The following is a 17805-nucleotide window of genomic DNA, read 5'->3' on the forward strand; positions in this document are numbered from 1 at the left end:
GAATACAGAAGGTACAGATAACTGTGCTTACCGATGTCTGCTTTTGTTTTAAAGGTTATACTCCAGCCTTAGCCTGTGCCCCCAATAAAGATGTGGCCGACTGCCTGGCGCTGATCCTTGCCACTATGATGCCTGTGTCTCCTGGCAGTGTCGGCACCGTTCCAGGCCTCACATTCAGCGCTATAAACCACTACTGCAGCCCGTCGAAGGCCGTGACTTTCGACCCTTTACCAGCGCTACGCTCTGAGCACGGCTCTTACTGCAGCTTCAACAGTCTGGGCCGAGAGGACGGTCTCATCGTCCCAGACGACGAGCTCAACGACTCAGACTCAGAGACGTACTGAGGAATCCTTTCACTCGAGTGCTCTACGCAGAATCTGTAGTTTAATGTGTGATTAAGTAAACTTTAATCGCAGAATCACTAAGCCAACATGACCCCTAACTCCCTGTTCTATTGTTCTGTACAGTTACAGAGAGCCTAGATTGTTGGAGAAGCTAATGTCGTCGTACTGAATCACACATTAAAATGATGGATTTAGTGTGGAATGCTCCTTTTACGCTATTGCTGAACCGGGAATAACGGGGACTCCCACTTGCCTGGGTTCCCCTATCCTCTTAGGCCTGTTCAGCCGATGTCTCAGGAGCCCTTAGACTGATAGAGCTTGAGCAAGAGAGGGAGAAGTGGTATGGGAAGGACATGGTTGACCTTATACACTACAGTCTACAGTTTCTGGCTTCTGTTTTCGACCGTTTGCGGTTTTTACCTCCACTTTGGAGTCATAGTTCTTTCAACAGGCTTTTTTAATACTGCATTTTTGTGTTTCCCTATTTTTGGAAGAAGAGGACCATAGCCTCAACAGTAGACTGAACTGCAATGACAACTACTGTGGGACAACAGTTCCCAGAAACCTCCTCTCTGGCAGTAGGAGGAGGAAGTGTGAATGTTCAGAACTGAAGGCTGTGGGAGCCCCAGCCGAAGGGACCAAGTTGTTCCCCCAACTGATATTTTTTTTTTCTAAGCATGATTTCATTTAGGGTTGATTTTTGATTTCCTCTTTTTGTTTTTAAGGCTAATTTATTGCAAACAAAATCAACCAAGACTTGGACTGCTGTGAATGTTGAAGTGCTGTCATGTGCAGCTGTTCCAGTCCCTGTTGCTGCAGGAGTGAATGATTATTTGAAGATTATTTGAATTTTTTGGAGAGAAGTTTTCTTAGAAAACAAACAAAAAAAAGGCCTTGTCACATTTCATATTTCTTACCTAAGAGTCCGAGACCAGCGATCAAGGTGCCGACAGGGTTTCTACACGTTCAGCTCTGGTCTTTGGTGAATCACAGCATTTGTAATACAGTAACTCAATGCAGAGAAAAGATGAGTGTATACATTTGTTTGTGGGTGTGTGGCTGAGAGTGTGAATGCTTGGTGTGTGTTTAGAAAATATTGCCTTTTATATATGAGTGCAAAGAAACTTGAGGTCAGGACTATGACTTGGCCACTTGCGTTGTTCAAATGATTACTAATAAATCATGAATTAAACATTTTTTATTTGGTCATACGGTAGGTCCAGTTCTACATTAGAGATACATTATATGAATATTATTTGATTATTTAAACAGGGAATTATATAAGGCAATATATGACACATTATATTCACTATTTTATTCACTGTTTGACTGTTCCCTAAGATGCGTACTCTAAGCTGAATAGCTGTTGTTTATGTACTGTCCTTCTCATAGTCTCTCCCATATAACATTGCGGTGACGAGTCCAGTGGTCATTCCTGTCTTGCTCATGTAGAATCTGCTGCTGTTCTCCCAGCCGGAGTGATCTGGAAGGTCCAGGGTCATTCCGCTGCCCAAAATACCAGCGTAAACATGCTTAGTGCTGAAAGTCCCAACCAGGTGGAAGTCAACAAGAGTCTGAGCATGTTCAGTTTCTCCTCCACAGCTTTCCTTCTCTAGCCCTGTGCATCTGACCAACGTACAAATCTCTAGGTAATATGTGCCATGGACCACATGGAGCCCATTAAATGCCCCCAGTGCGTAAAGCTCTTCCTTTTGAGGAGCTGTTCTCTGGAAGAGCATGTGACAGCAGAGGGATCCATCACACACTGTGAGATTCCCTGCTTTGCCTTGAAGTGGCAGCAGAGTGAAGTTATCATACATCATTACAGAGTTGAAAAAAGTAGGTTCCACACTGCACTCTTCTTTTAGGCAATATCCTCCTCCAATCCTAGGGAAAAAAGATGCGTCCGCCCAAGCCTTGTCCTTATCTGTCTCTGGTCTATTATCCTTGGGGTGGCCAGAATATGGAATTAAAATTCCATCTTTTCCTACTCCATCCCCTATCAAAGAGGGATCTAGAACTGGAATCCTCTTCACCAGCAGTTTCCCAGATTCTCCAACCATGCTATGATTGTAAAGAGCATCCCAAGGAGTGTAAATGCCACTTCCTGTCATTCTGAAATCTGCAGCTCGTAGGTTGGCGGCCAGCAAAGTCACCCCAGCTGAGTAGGAGAAGGCGCGCTGGAACTGCACTGCATCCAGCAGGGGGAGCAGGTTCATCCAAGCTGTAGTAAACGCTAGCTGCCTGATACCCATGTCCTCTATAAGTGTCACCACTGGCTCCCGGAATAATATATCAAAGCAGGTAAACACCCCAAATCGACCGGCGAACGGAGTGCTGAATGTGACATACTCGACTTTTGGAGGCGTATCAAAAGAATCCTCGAAGAACAGGTTCTGTTTGTGGTACCTGGCCACGATGGTCCCATTGTCGCTGAACACAACATCTGTGTTAAACTGGTACTGGCCGTCAGGTGGACAGTGAGGGTCCGCTGATCTGTTACAGACCTGACGATCGGGCAGGTTTGCCACCAAGAAGATATGATTCTTCTGAGCCATGCAGCTCAGACGTTGGAGCACCTGAGGAAACAATCGCATGTAGAACTTATTGATAGAGTGTGGAAGACGGGAGTTCACTTTTCATTGTTTTCAAATGGCCTTAAACACAACAAAACAAAGAGGAGTGGGAATTCATTAAGCACCCAGACCTGGGGGGAGGGGGTAGAGAAAGTCTTGTAATGTGTTAAAATCTTGCTTGTTTTTGTTAGTGAAAGTATGGGATTACACATACTTCTGAGTAAAGGTTCATAATTACGATGTGGATGTACTCAGATATATAAAGTGTGTGTGTCAATATATATAACAAATCTCTCTCTGACTTTCAGTGCAGATTCACTGAAGTCATTTCCTCTCCTGAAGATTACTCAGATCATTTCTGGAACTTTTGTCTGCGGTATAAAGCTGGTAATCTTTTGGAGCACACACTGGTCCTCGACTTCACTAAACAGGATGCAGACATGTACAAATGTGTTTGATATAGGATCAATGATTTTCCACACCCACACTCTCTTGTGAAAGTGAAAATGAAAATATAAAGGATTTGTAATTTGCAGAAAAGCTGTGAAAATTGATTTTTATATTCATGTAATACTGAAAAAAGCATATTAATAAGCAGTACCTCTGTGTTGTTGAATCTGTATGGATCAGCGCATGGACTCCAGGTGACCAGTCCAGGGTCCGGCACGGTCTCCAGGTAAGCAGCTATGGATGATCTGCTGAAGTTAAATCCATGAATGCCATCCTCTGGGAAGACTATGATCTGAGCTCCCTGTTAAAGAGGTTTGGGTTCAATTTAGATTCACTATTTAAAAAATATTTCAATTAGCTATTCAAAAAAAAAGTCACATTCTCTACAAACAACAACCCTGTGATCTTGACTACTGTTGTTTTACTGAATTTGATTTTGTTTGAGAAAGAATTGTAGGATCATGGCAGGGATTTAATTACATGTTTCAGTTTAATATTTTAAACAAAATTGTAAAGATGTTGCCCCCAGGAGCGAGGCCTGGAGGGGCATAACTGGGCTTTCATCCCCCTTCTATCTATTCATCTATCCACGTATCTATATCTGTCAATCCACCTAATCTATGTGTCTATTCCTCAATCCATCCATCTCTCTCTTTATAGTACATTAGTTCAGTGTATGAGTTGTGTGTCACCTGTTTGGCGGCCAATGCAGTCTGTTCCTCAAACACATCCAGGTTTTGCTTCATGTGAGCCAGAGCAGCTTTCCTCTCCTGGGGTACCCTGGGATGGGGGTTCAGGATGACCTTGTGCTCATACACTGCAGCAACATAAGACAGACCATCAGCTCTGACCTGGGGAACACCACCCAGGTCCGTGCTCTCTGAACTATCCACAGTCTCCTCCTGAACCTGCCCACAGCTCAAAGGTGACTCCACTGCCTCGGGAATTGTTTACTTAATACTTTTTTTCTAAAGTAGAACACGATAGGTTTTACATATATGGTGTTATGGCAATCTGTCACCAGGAATGAAGCTCGATACTCAAAGAATTCTTAGGCCCAATGAGAAATCAGAGGAATAAAGACATGGAGTCAAGTATTCTCTCCAATCTCCAGTTTAGTCAAACATTTGTCGTAGTATATATAGGACCCCAGTCACGTACACCCCACTGTCATGTGCCCCTTCTGCACGTACACCATGCATCATAGGTACCCTTTGGACATTATTACATCATGTCTAATTTCACAAACCCAGACATTGATAATTTGACATGTATTTGATATCTTTTATTTCACTTCTGTCAGCAAAATGATTGCAGATGGTTAGGTAGAGTTCAGGCTGTACTCAGGATGTTCTTCAACTTATTAATTGGACTTCTCACTTCTTCTCCTACTTCCCTATTTTAATCTCAGAATCTCCAACCTATTTTACCTATTCTAATCTCATGCCCTGGTCCTATGTCTCTTAATACTTTATTAGTAATATTTAATCAAGATTACTTAGTATAATTACTCAGTGAATATATTGGTTTTGTCATTATCAATATTACTCATTGGTATGTGTATGCATTTACCCATCATATATGGTACTGCATATTATATGAAATGCACTCCTGACGGCCAGAGGGCGGTGTAACCTTGTGGATATTCTCATGGGCACATTTACTGGACCGAGTAAAAAATACCAACAAAGTCACATATGACCCAGACCCTAAAAGGGCCACCGGACATGTATGAATGTCCTCTTTTTCCTCTCGCGCTCTGGACCGATCACAGATCACAGAGCTGCAGTTTTTTTTTCTGCCCTCACGAGCTGTTCTCTACTACATCTAATTCATCTTTAACTTTGCCACCCAGCGCTTGTGCCCGGGCTGTGAGTATTGTGGTTAACCCACACACCCGGGTTTCTTGAGCTTTGTGCACTTTCCCTGCACTTGTCTCAGTTCCAGCGCTGTTGGGTTCACGTCGGACGTATAGTCCCTACCGCCGGCCTCCTCTTCGGGTTCGTGCCCACGCTGTTGCCTATGGGCACGTAATACAGTGTTCTTGCGCTGTACTTCTGACTGCATCGTTTCCACTACGACTGCAGTGCTATGGATGCCCCGGCCTGTCGTGCATGTTTCATGCCTTTACAGCCGGATGACCCGCACACTTTGTGCCCCTCCTGCCTCGGAGTACTCCTCCTGCGCGAAGCACTCGCTGATCCCTGTGTGCACTGCACTACAATCCCGCTGGCTACACGCCAGCACCGGCTCGCTTCTGTTCTAGTCAGCACTGACACTATAACAACGGTTCTCTTCCAGCGATGGTTCGCACTACGTTAGCCCGACTAGGCTCGGCTCCTACGAAGGCCAGCTCGGGCACGAGTGCTTACTTTAAACACACCGCTACGGACATGCCTGTTTACATTCCACTATGCAACGCTTTTGTGGGAGAGTTTCAGTCTGCATATTCCACGACAGCCTCACGCTCTTGAGCTGAATCTCTCGCTCGGGCTTTCTGGAATATGGGTGACGCGGCTCGGTTCGGGTTAGACCATATGCCCTCCGTGGAGCCTTGTGTAGCTTCTCTGGTCATTTTGCCTGACGAAGCGTTATGCGCTAATGTGCGTTGTCCGAGCAAGGCGTGCAGATATACTGATGACGGTCTTGTTAAGGCTTATGCTCACAGTGCGCACAAAGGGCAGCTGGATAATACGCTTTTTCATCTCCTTCTGGAAATGGACTCCTCACCTCAGCTGGCGAACGTGCCTCCTGATTTCGGAGGTGCTCTTCAGAGGGTTCTTCATGGTATAGATTTTATCACACAGGAGTTGTGATCGAGGGCAGCCTTATGGCGTGCTTGGTTCGGCTGCGGCGACATTTGTGGCTCTTGCAAGCTCCTCTTTCGGATGTTTGCAGAGCTGTTCCCTTCTCGGTGCCCATGCAACTGTTACTAAAACGTCCCACTCTTCACGCTGACAGGCATGGTTTGCCGGCTGTGCTGTTCAGAGTCCCAGCTGGCCGCTTAAGCCACAGTGTGTACAGATCTGTGGGTCCTTTCAACGTTAACTTCAGGGTATCGACTCCAGTTCAGGAATCGACCCCCACGCACTTGACCCAGACGCTTGTAAAAAGTTCGCTTCATTCCACCGCTCTACAGGAAGAAGTAAGTTCTCTTCTGTTAAAAGGGGCCATAGGGGAGGTGAAGTGTCCCGCATTGTTTCAAGGCCACTGTTCAAAATATTTTCTGGTGCCGAAAAGCAATGGCGGCCTCGGTCCAATTCTGGATTTACGGGCTTTGAATCGCCATCTCAAACGCCTCCCGTTCAGGCTGCTCCGAGCGGGGGATGTGATTTACATCATTCAGCAACAAGAATGGTTCACTACTCTGGAGCTCCACATTCCTGTTGCGAGCGCACACCGCCATTTTCTCCGGTTTACGTTTCTGAATCGCACGTATCAACTCCGAGTCCTCCCGTTGTGGCTATCTCTGGCCCCCCGTGTTTTCACCAGGTGCATGCAGGCTGCTTTGTCCCCCTTAATGCAGTCGGGAATGAAAATCTTACCTTACCTGGACGATTGGTTGATATGTTCTCCCTCATGGGAGCGCGCCCTCGCGTATGTCAGCACACTACAGCTCCATGTGGAAGCTTTGGGTATTTCTGTAAATGTGGAAAAAAGTTCCCTTCGTCCGAGTCAATGCATTCAATTCATTGGCATAATTTTGAACTCTCAGTCAAGTGACGAACATTCTGGGCTTAATCGCACGAGTCCGTGCAGGCTGCGGCGTGTGCTACAGCCTGCTTTTGCGCCTGCTGGGGATGTTTACTTAGGCTGCATACATTCATCCACTCGGCTTGTTAGAACTGCGCCCATTTCAGACTTGGGTTATTTGGCTGAGGTTCGATCCGATTCGTCAAAGGCACACGTTGGTGACGATCGATCAAACATGCGAGGAGGTGCTCATTCTGTGGAGACGCTGTTCTTTTCTCACAGTGGGGGTGCCGCTGGGCACCGTAGTAACGCGCCGAGAGGTGATCACCATCGATGCTTCTCTCACAGGTGCTGTATGGCAACACAAAGCAGTGCAGGGTTGGTGGAACCCCCTCCATGGGCATTTCGGAGGCTGGCGTCACTGTGGGCAATTCATTTGCCTGGGACTCTCAACCCGGTGGCAGATTCTTTGTCAAGACAGAGGCTCGAACCAGGAGAATGGTGGCTGAATCCAGAGGTGGTGCATCAAATCTGGGACCGCTATGCTGTGGTTGCAGTGGACCTCTTTGCCAGCGTTACCACCACTCACTGCCTGCAGTGGTTTTCTCGCACAGAAGAACGAGGAGCGATGGGGACGGATGCCTTGGCGCACGATTGGCCACATTGCCTTCTGTATCCTTTTCCACCGATGCTTCTCCTTTTGAATGTTCTTCTCAGGATCTGCCAGTGCAGACACAGGGTTCTGCTAGTAGCTCCACGATGGCCTGGCAGACCGTGATTTGCTCTGCTTCACTCTCTCCTGATCGGCGATACTTGGCAGGTCTGGCACCCCCATCCGGAACACCTTCAGCTTTGGGTGTGGCCGCTAGGTCCCCAAATGTTTTAACGAGTTGTCAACCTTCTGTGAGACACACCGTGGAGAGTGCAAGAGCACCGTCTACACGGCTTTTGTACAGAAATCGCTGGAAGCTGGTCTCTGAATGGTGCAGTACTTGGAGGTGTCTCTTGCCTCTTGTGGCCTTTCTGTGGTGCTTAATTTCCTTCAGCAACTGTTGGATGCAGGGAGATCTCAATCTACACTGAAAGTCTATGTTGCTGCCATCTCTACCTACCACGTGGGGATAAATGGGTCATCTCTGGGTGCCCATAGACCGATCTGCAGTTTTCTTAAAGGTGCTCATCGCATCAGACTTTTCAGGGCTCCTTGCAGTCCACAGTGGGATTTGCACTGTGTGCTGGATTATCTACACGGGCCCCCGTTTAAGCCGCTTTCTCTTGCTGATGCTAAGTGGGTTTCTCTTAAAACTGCCTTTTTGTTGGCAATTGATTCAAAGAAACGTGTCAGCGAGTTACATGCACTTTCAGTCAGTGCCACCTGTTTGCTTTGGTGGCCTGACTTTTCCGGTGTTACTCTGTGGCCGAATCCTGTGTTCCTGCCTAAAGTGCTGACGCTCTTTTGTTAACCAGTCTTTAGAGTTGTCCACACTTATGGATGAAGACTCTAGTCTGCCTTCTGTTTTGTGCCCTGTTCGTGCACTGCGACAGTTACATTTCAGTTACAGAACCCATTCGCCGTACTGATCAGCTCTTTGTCTGTTTAGGAGGCCGCAGGGGACACTTTATAGGCAAGGTCTTTTACGCTGGGTGGTTCAGGTGATTACTTCAGCATGGTATGATGCTTCCTGGCACAGCTAAATGTCACTCTACTAGAAGTGTCTCCACATCTTGGGCTGTACTTCAGGGGGTCCCTCTTGCTGATGTCTGTTCAGCAGCGACATGGTCATCCCCAAGTACCCTTGCAAGGTTTTATCGGCTTAATGTGGCTGCTTCTTCGGGCTTGAGATCTTCTGTGTTGACAGCCACGGACCTACCTTAGGATGCACTGTCCTCGTTACCAAGTTGGTATGCGTCCTCCACAAGGTTACATCGCCCTCTGGTGGTCAGGAGGCATAAAATAGAATGCTAGTTACGAATGTAACTGTGGTTCTATGAATGCTGGATGACCGCCAGAGTCATTTGTCCCTCAGTCAGCTTGTGGTTTCGCTTGGTATTGTCAGAGGATGTTCATACATGTCCGGTGGCTCTTATAAGGGCTGGGTCACATGTGACTTTGTTGGAATTTCTCCTCGGTCCAGTAGACGTGCCCATGGGAATATCCACAAGGTTACACCGCCATCTGGCGGCCATCCAGCATTCATAGAACCACAGTTACATTCGTAACTAGCGATATTTAGAGTGAGCAAGAAGGTTTCTGTGTGATGTGGCAGACTGCCTGGCACTTATGGAGAGAGATTAGTCTCAAAATACTTTTAGAAATGCATAAATGTTAATCACAAATATGTCACAAATATGTTTCACTGTTCACAAATGAACACATCCCAATCTCTGTCTCACAGACTGCAATTTGTACAAATACAGTTACATTCATAAATACATGTTTTTGTTTTTAATAGATATATCATACTTTTATGCGAAAATAAATACCTTTGTTTAAATTTAAATTGCAAACACAAAAGTCGCAGTCTCGAATTAAAAATTTATTTGTAAAATGTAGAATCTGCATTTGTGGATCAAGGCACTCACGTGTTTTCCGTAACGTGCATTTGTTCATTTTCTCTTGTGGGTTTTTGGCTTTTGAGACTTTCCTTTCGCATTTCACCAAATACAAATGCAGCCTGATACGCAAATGTGGCCAGCAGGTGAACAAGCCACCACTAGGTGGCACTGTTGTTTTCCCCAGTGTTTCAGGACTTACCTGTTCCTCTCAGGGCCGCAGCAAAACAACCCCCTGTAGGCAACCCCCTCCATTCCCAGTAAACATTTAGTCGTTGATTCAACGTTGAAATAACATACTTGACTGTCGTCTAACCAACGTTTTGTTAAGGGTGAAAATGAAAGTTGAAAAGACGTACAAACACAAACGTTGAAAAGTCACAGAGTCACATTACAAGTGTACTTTCAAAGTACAGTAGGTTAAATTAAGAATTTAATGGTTCAGACTGGTTTTTAATGGTGCATTTAATACATCTAATAGTTTCCATCATGTAACCCATTAGCACGTAATGGTTCCTAACAGTTTAACCATTATTTCTTTAATAGTTTCCATTATGTAACACTTCTTCTATTAGTATTTAATTGTACCTGTCAGTCCACAATCCCGGTTGGAAAAAACATTACACCCATAGGTAAAAGCAAAATATTATAACATATTTGCAAATTTTTGTAATTAGCCCAAAATATGTGACTCAAATATGGCATACAATTACATGTATAAATGTATTTTAAAAAATTATATATATATATATAAAATGAAAATATAAAAAAATGTATATTCTGTATTCGATTACACATGTAAATGAAACAAATTTATATACTAAGAAAATGGAGTACAGATTTGAACAAAGTACAGAGTGTACAAAAGCTTGTCACTGGGGCTGTACCTCTTTTAGGTACAATACAGTACCTTTCAGTATTCTTTTATGTAGTCGTGTTTTTGTACTAGTTAATATACTTGGAACCATAAAGGGCTAAAATGTATCATTAACGTTAGCTTAAGATATGCCACCCCAGGGACAAACCATTTTGTACCCTGTGGTGACTAAAGTGTACCAGAATTATTCACACAAATATTCATAATGACTTTCTATGCTGTTTATTTAGTTATTAAACATTTATTTAATTATTTATTTATTTATTATTAAACATGCACAATATAGCTTCAGTTAAAAACATGTCAATAGAAGTCTATGAAATTGCAAATTTAAATGGAATTATTGAAATTTTGAGATAAAACTTGTACGAAAGGGAAATTTTAAATTCAAACTTAGAATTTCATTGCCATTTTGCATATTGCATTTTCATTTTCATTTTATTTTAATACTCGAGTCACACTCTGCAACTGAAATGTATCTCTGGAGAAATGTCATGATGTTTTCAGGTGTGCAGGGTATTCAATTTTGAAGTTGTGATACATACAGGAGTTTGTGCAGAAGGCCTCATCTACTGCACTATGACAGCAAACTTCAACTCAGCTTTCACCACACTCTGGCTTCCTCTAGAAACACCAGTTTCCCCAGTCCTGGTCTTTCAGCTGAATTATCAGATATAATGTTGTAGGTTCACCCTACAGAAAAACAGAAGTAGACTTGGCATCACACACTAAGACATAAAACTGACTTTCCACTGACTGTGACTATTTCAGTTGGTGTGGCAACAGTTTACTTTATCATACTTAATGAGGGGGTCAGAGTTTGTAAGTCAAGAAAAACAAGTTTATTCTTGAAGTCAATGCCTATACATCATGAAGAAAAATGCTTTAATAATGAACCCATATTTACATTGGTGCCCCCCTCTGGATTTTGGTGTTTTCTTACTGTGTCTGTATGGGTTTCCTCTGTGTGCTCCTGGTTTCCTCCCATAATCCAAACACACATTGGCAGGTGTATTGGCTACTCAAAAGTGTCCATTGTGTGAGTGCGTGAGTGAAATTGTGGGTGTGTGGTGCCCTGTGAAGGACTAGTGCCCTGTCTAGGGTGTGTTCCCATCTTGCGCAGAGTGACTCCAGGTAGTATGTAAATATTTTGTACCCACCACAACCTTGAACTGGACAAGCAGACAATGAATGAATACATAAATGAATGAAAGCACAGAAGCCACATTGATGCAATAATTATTAAATTATTATTTAGGTCAAATAACAACCTGTAAGCTGCTTTGAAGTACTCTCTCATTTCAACGTCAGTGTGGTGATGTGTATTTTAGGGAGTACAGCTGTAAATCCATCGCTGAACTGGTGAATTTTGTTCACTGTTAGAGTATGGATTCCATCAACCTCATCAGACAACTGTAAAAACAATGCAGAACACAATAGATGAAAACTTCATTATAATAATCCAATAAATTATATCAATAAAGACAATAGTGTAGCGCAAATAAGATAGAATAAGGAAACCATATTAGACAAAAGAATATTAACGATGGTCTTACAGTAAAAAACTAATAGAAATCTAGTATTATATTATAAATATAATAATATTATAAATATTATATATAACATTTTCAGAATTATAAAAGATACAATAAGACTTATATGATGTTGGTTCACTTGCAACAAGCACTGGGCATTTGGTGATAATGCTGCTGATGCATCTGTTGACTTGCCTGATGAAATTACTGAAACCTTCAGATCTCTGCAACATTGAAAAGTAGCACATTTTCTAGCTTTTGCTTGAGTGACATATGCAAGGTGTGCTGGAGGATGGAGAGTATTGACTCAAAACATGTATGCGTCCTTTAATAATCAGATCACAGCTTATAAGTTTTCAAATATTATTACTAATTCTACAATATAATAAAATGCATACTTGCATTAGTGTTCCCCACAGCATTCATATTTCACAGTTATATATTTGGGAACATGAATATACTCCAAGTTAGCTGGATACCTGAGTGGGAAAAAAATTGTCAGTCTAACAAAATATTGTATCATATGTAAATGTTTTGGTGCACCTGATAAAATTATATGTATTGATTTTCTAAGTAAAAGTAATAACATACAATACAAAAAGTACAATACATCGATATTTTATGCACAACTTTTCATCTGATGATTTTCACATATTTGGAAAAGCACAAATGTGGCCTGCGCAAATGTTATTGTATGATTTTACTTTCCAGCCCAACACTTTTGATATTTGGTTAACATTCGCATTGTTAGCAAGGTGGCTTGCATGTAACTGCAACCCAGACCTGCTGAAATAAATGTCAAAAACATTACTGTTAAATAATGTAATATTACTTAGAATTTTTTATACAGAATGGGTTAACTATTATCCTCCTCTACTCCTTAACTTATCTTCACTGAGATGCTAACCATAGCTGCAACAGATAGCTGTTGCTTTGCTAGAGCTCTTTAAATACGTATACTTTACGAGAATGAGTGAAAGTAAGTTTTATTAAGATTAAATATCACTTTCCTCTAAATATACGAGCCTCCTCCGCTGTTTTAGTAACGCCTGCTTCCACAAACCGTTGAAAAATCACTGGAGTCAAGCTATCCGCACTTTGGAAACTGACGGTCAAGCCATCCGCGCTTCAAATCCGAATGCACGTATAGACGCGTTATTACGGTTTTTCATTGCGGAGAACACCACATCCGCTTTGGGACAGATAGAGAGTCTGAAACCCGCGTTTGAGCAGTGTGGTGGAAATTTTATGACAGAAAATAAGACAGCTCTTTGAGTCTCTGAGTCGGCATCAAGTGAGACAGCATTTATTAATTAACATGAGAGAGGGACGTGCCCCGCAACGCTGTTTTTCACCTCTCTGCTGACCATTTTTGATCAGCGTCTTTTTATACATGGAAAACCCTTTGAAGTACACCATCTGTTCACTCTTTTACATTTCAGTCATCTTTTACTGTATCCTGTTCCCAAAACTCAGAGTTTCCCACCATTTGTTGCCCCCATCTCCTGTATTTCTAACACCTTTCCAGACGTGGCCTGTGCCTCCCCCTCTACCTCCTTGGTCTGGAGACAAAGGAAGGTGTCGATATGTTATTTGAAACACACACACACACAAGTCTGCGGTCTCACACAGAGAATTAGGAATAAAACAATTTCAGTTTACACAAACATGCGTGGCCATTGCTGATTAAATATCTCTATTGATTATGAATCATTTATATAAACAAATTTCCATCACAGCAGCGATGTCTCTGTTACTAAATAAATGCACGCAGTGCTAAAATGGACTAAATGGGCTAAAATTAACAAGCCATTAGGAATATATTTCGTTTTAAATCACTTTAAAGAGGCAAAACACGCTTTGATTATTTCATACATTTACGTATTTTTTTACTTTTCTATAAACACTTAACTGGCTTTGAATAGTAATCCTGGTGGACATGTAGACATACAGATTACATGTTACTGTCATTAAACAGAGGTAGCTCACTGTATAATATTCTCATGGATTTATACTGAATACCTACCAATATGGATTTCTCAAAAACTACCCATAATGCCTAAACCATTCCACTGTCATTAAACAGAGGGGCCTCCTGGCTATCAGCTGTATGATTTTGGTAGAATTTCACTGTGTACTTTTCTCATAAAATCATACTGAATACATTCCAATATGGATTTCTCAAGAATTACCCATAATGCCTAAACCATTCCACTGTCATTAAACAGAGGGGCCTCTTGGCTATCAGCTGTATGATTTTTACAGAATTTCACTGTATATGCTTCGCATAGATAAGAAAGATATTTTCTGAAGCCCATGGGAAAGGACCTTGTGCATTTTCACATCATATGGCGAAAAGTATACAGTGAAATCTTAACAAAATCATACAGTTGGTAGACAAGATGCCCTGCTGTTTAATGACAGTAGAATGGTTTAGGCATTATGGGTAATTTTTGAGAAATCCATATCGGTAAATGTTCAGTATGAGTTTATGAGAAAAGTACACAGTGAAATTCTACCAAAATCATACAGCTGATAGCCAAGAGGTCCCTCTGTTTAACGACAGTGGAATGGTTTAGGCATTATGGGTAAATTTGGAGAAATCCATATCAGTATGTATGTAATATGTGTTTTTGAGAAAGGTACACAGTGAAATTCTACCAAAATCATACAGCTGATAGCCAAGTGGTCCCTCTGTTTAATGACAGTGGAAAAGTTTAGGCATTATGGGTAATTTTTGAGATATCCATATTGGAATTTATTCAGTATGATTTTATGAGAAAAGTACACAGTGAAATTCTACCAAAATCATACAGCTGATAGCCAAGAGGTCCCTCTGTTTAATGTCAGTGGAATGGTTTAGGCATTATGGGTAAATTTGGAGAAATCCATATCAGTATGTATGTAATATGTGTTTTTGAGAAAGGTACACAGTGAAATTCTACCAAAATCATACAGCTGATAGCCAAGTGGTCCCTCTGTTTAATGACAGTGGAAAAGTTTAGGCATTATGGGTAATTTTTGAGAAATCCATATTGGAATGTATTCAGTATGACTTTATGAGAAAAGTATACAGTGAAATTTTGCCAAAATCATACAGCTGATAGCCAAGAGGTCCCTCTGTTTAATGACAGTGGAATGATTTAGGCATTATGGGTAGTTTTTGAGAAATCCATATTGGTAGGTATTCAGTATAAATCCATGAGAATATTATACAGTGAGCTACCTCTGTTTAATGACAGTAACATGTAATCTGTATGTCTACATGTCCACCAGGATTACTATTCAAAGCCAGTTAAGTGTTTATAGAAAAGTAAAAAAATACGTAAATGTATGAAATAATCAAAGCGTGTTTTGCCTCTTTAAAATGATTTAAAACGAAATATATTCCTAATGGCTTGTTAATTTTAGCCCATTTAGTCCATTTAAGCACTGCGTGCATTTATTTAGTAACAGAGACATCGCTGCTCAAACGCGGGTTTCAGACTCTCTATCTGTCCCAAAGCGGATGTGGTGTTCCCCGCAATGAAAAACCGTAATGACGCGCCTATACGTGCATTCGGATTTGAAGCGCGGATGGCTTGACGGTCAGTTTACAAAGTGCGAATAGCTTGACTCCAGTGAAAAATCATCCACTGAAACTTATTTTGGCGCCGTATTCAAACTCAGAGTAACCGTTATCTGAAGGGTAGGGGCTCTCTCAAACACACACACATTCTCTCTCTCTCTCTCTCTCTCTCTCTCTTAACTGATTTAAAGCGCATTCCGGACGTCCACTGACATTATTAATTTGTCCCAAAATAACAGACACATTTTGGACGTCCACTGACGTTACCTGGTCCCGAATTATGACTTGCTTTAAACTCATTTTGGACGTCCACTGATGTTATCAGTTTGTCCCAATATAACTGACTCGTTTTAAACGCATTTCGGACGTCCATTGACGTTATCAATTGGACCCGCAATAACGGACTTGTTTCCAACGCATTTCGGACGTCCATTGACGTTGTCAGTTGGTCCTGAAATAACTGACTTGTTTTCATTTCATTTTGGACGCCCACTGACGTTTAAAATATGTCCTTGACGGACCAACTACTTTTAGACCTTTTTTGAACATCCAGGGACGTTCCTTGTTTACTGGGTTGGCTGCCGCAGTAAATGATAGACAGCTAACTCTGGCTGCTGATTGGCTAAATAAAAGTGATGACCAATGAGAAGCGCATATTCTGTTTAGGAGCCGTGGGGTACCCGCCCTCCGTCTGAAAGTGTGTCTGAAACAAATCACCCGTTTTAACAGTCTAATCGCAAAAATACGAAACATATCGTGTCCCGTATCAGTCCAATACGCAACACCACTTTTAGTGTCCAAATACAGGATTATTTTAAGGTATTTTATTTGACAACCCTATAAGTTCCGCTGGAAATTTTTTAATTAAATTTAGGGCACCTTCAAGTGTTCCCCAGTGATCCCCCTCCTAACTGTCTGTGACATGAAGCTGTCTCCGTTTAAGTTGTCCCCATGCGTCCTAAAACAACAGTGCCACCTAGCGGTGGCTTGTTTGCCTGCTGGCCACATTTGTTGGATCGGGTGAAATGCCAAAGAAGTCTCAAAAGCCAAAAACCCGCGAGAGGAAATGAACAAACCCAGTAAAAAATTAGCCGTTGATTCAACGTTGAAATAACATAATGACTGCAGTCTAATCAACGTTCTCTTAAGGGTGAAAATGAAAGTTGAAAAGACGTCCAGACATTGAAAAGACGACTATTATAGGTATTTTGGACGTCCATTGACGTTATTAATTGGTCCCGAAATAAATTACTTGTATAAAACGCGTTTTGGACGTCCAATGACCTTATCGATTGGTCACCACTTAACTAACTTATTAAGATGGATTTTGGACATCCACAGACGTTTAAAATATGTCCTTGACGGACAGACTACTTTTAGACATATTTTGAACGTCCAGGGACGTTCCTTGTTTACTGGGAATGCACGTCACGAAAGACTCGTGAGTGACTTGATCCACAAACGCAGATTCTACATTTTACAAATAAATTTAAAATTAGAGACTGCGACTTTACAAGTATTTGCAATTTCAATTTAAACAAAAGTATTTAATTTCGCATATAAGTATGATATATCTATGAAAAACAAAAACATGTATTTATGAATGTAACTGTACTTGTACAAACTGCAGACTGTGAGACATATTGGAATGTGTTCATTTGTGAACAGTGAAACATATTTGTGACTTGTGTTTAATTTTTGGACTAACATTTACTCATTTGTAAAGTATTTTGAGACTAATCTCTCTCCATAGGGACTGATCCTTGCCACTATGATGCCTGTGTCTGCTGGCAGAGCCTAGATTGTTGGAGAAGCTAATGCCGTCGTACTGAATCACACATTAAAATGATTGATTTAGTGTGGAATGCTCCTTTTACGCTATTGCTGAACCGGGAATAACGGGGACTCCCACTTGCCTGGGTTCCCCTATCCTCTTAGGCCTGTTCAGCCGATGTCTCAGGAGCCCTTAGACTGATAGAGCTTGAGCAAGAGAGGGAGAAGTGGTATGGGAAGGACATGGTTGACCTTATACACTACAGTCTACAGTTTCTGACTTCTGTTTCGACCGTTTGCGGTTTTTATCTCCACTTTGGAGTCATAGTTCTTTCAACAGGCTTTTTTAATACTGCATTTTTGTGTTTCCCTATTTTTGGAAGAAGAGGACCATAGCCTCAACAGTAGACTGAACTGCAATGACAACTACTGTGGG

At 41.9% G+C, this 17805-nt stretch overlaps 2 protein-coding genes across 5 annotated transcripts in view; one reads left to right on the forward strand and one right to left on the reverse strand.

Moving 5' to 3' along the window:
* Positions 1-1506, forward strand: part of LOC136699185 (serine/threonine-protein phosphatase 6 regulatory ankyrin repeat subunit A) — a 32089-nt gene extending 30583 nt beyond the window's left edge. The window contains exon 28 of one of the 2 annotated variants that reach the window (XM_066673676.1): positions 55-1500. In XM_066673676.1, coding sequence (XP_066529773.1) covers positions 55-344 — 290 coding nt within the window. In that variant the 3' untranslated portion in view covers positions 345-1500. Of the gene's footprint in view, positions 1-54 lie in introns of both variants that reach the window. The other variant, XM_066673674.1, reaches the window with a different exon arrangement.
* A 199-nt stretch (positions 1507-1705) lies between these two features.
* LOC136699186 (biotinidase-like) lies at positions 1706-13134 on the reverse strand. Of its 3 annotated transcripts, none has more exons than XM_066673678.1 (7): positions 12427-13134; positions 12224-12252; positions 11765-11906; positions 11039-11186; positions 4063-4187; positions 3522-3671; positions 1706-2923 (listed from the first exon to the last, which is right to left on the reverse strand). In XM_066673678.1, exons 5-7 carry the CDS (start codon positions 4114-4116, stop codon positions 1715-1717), a joined length of 1413 nt encoding a protein of 470 aa, XP_066529775.1. In that variant the 5' UTR covers positions 4117-4187; positions 11039-11186; positions 11765-11906; positions 12224-12252; positions 12427-13134; the 3' UTR covers positions 1706-1714. The 3 variants fall into 3 exon arrangements, with proteins under 3 accessions (XP_066529775.1, XP_066529774.1, XP_066529776.1); XM_066673677.1 differs by having other exon boundaries at positions 12224-12313; XM_066673679.1 differs by lacking the exon at positions 12224-12252.
* Positions 13135-17805: the final 4671 nt, after the last annotated feature.

This window comes from Hoplias malabaricus, chromosome 6 (genome assembly GCF_029633855.1).
Source record: "Hoplias malabaricus isolate fHopMal1 chromosome 6, fHopMal1.hap1, whole genome shotgun sequence".
Lineage (NCBI taxonomy): Eukaryota > Metazoa > Chordata > Actinopteri > Characiformes > Erythrinidae > Hoplias > Hoplias malabaricus.

Bases quoted from the DNA above. Each gene is read 5' to 3' on its own strand.
- LOC136699186 (XM_066673679.1), bottom strand. From the start codon at position 4,116: ATGAAGCAAAACCTGGATGTGTTTGAGGAACAGACTGCATTGGCCGCC. The intron at 3,672-4,062 runs GTGACACACAAC...CCTCTTTAACAG, and splicing joins CTGCATTGGCCGCCAAACAG to GGAGCTCAGATCATAGTCTT. The intron at 2,924-3,521 runs GTACTGCTTATT...TTGTTTCCTCAG, and splicing joins ACAGATTCAACAACACAGAG to GTGCTCCAACGTCTGAGCTG.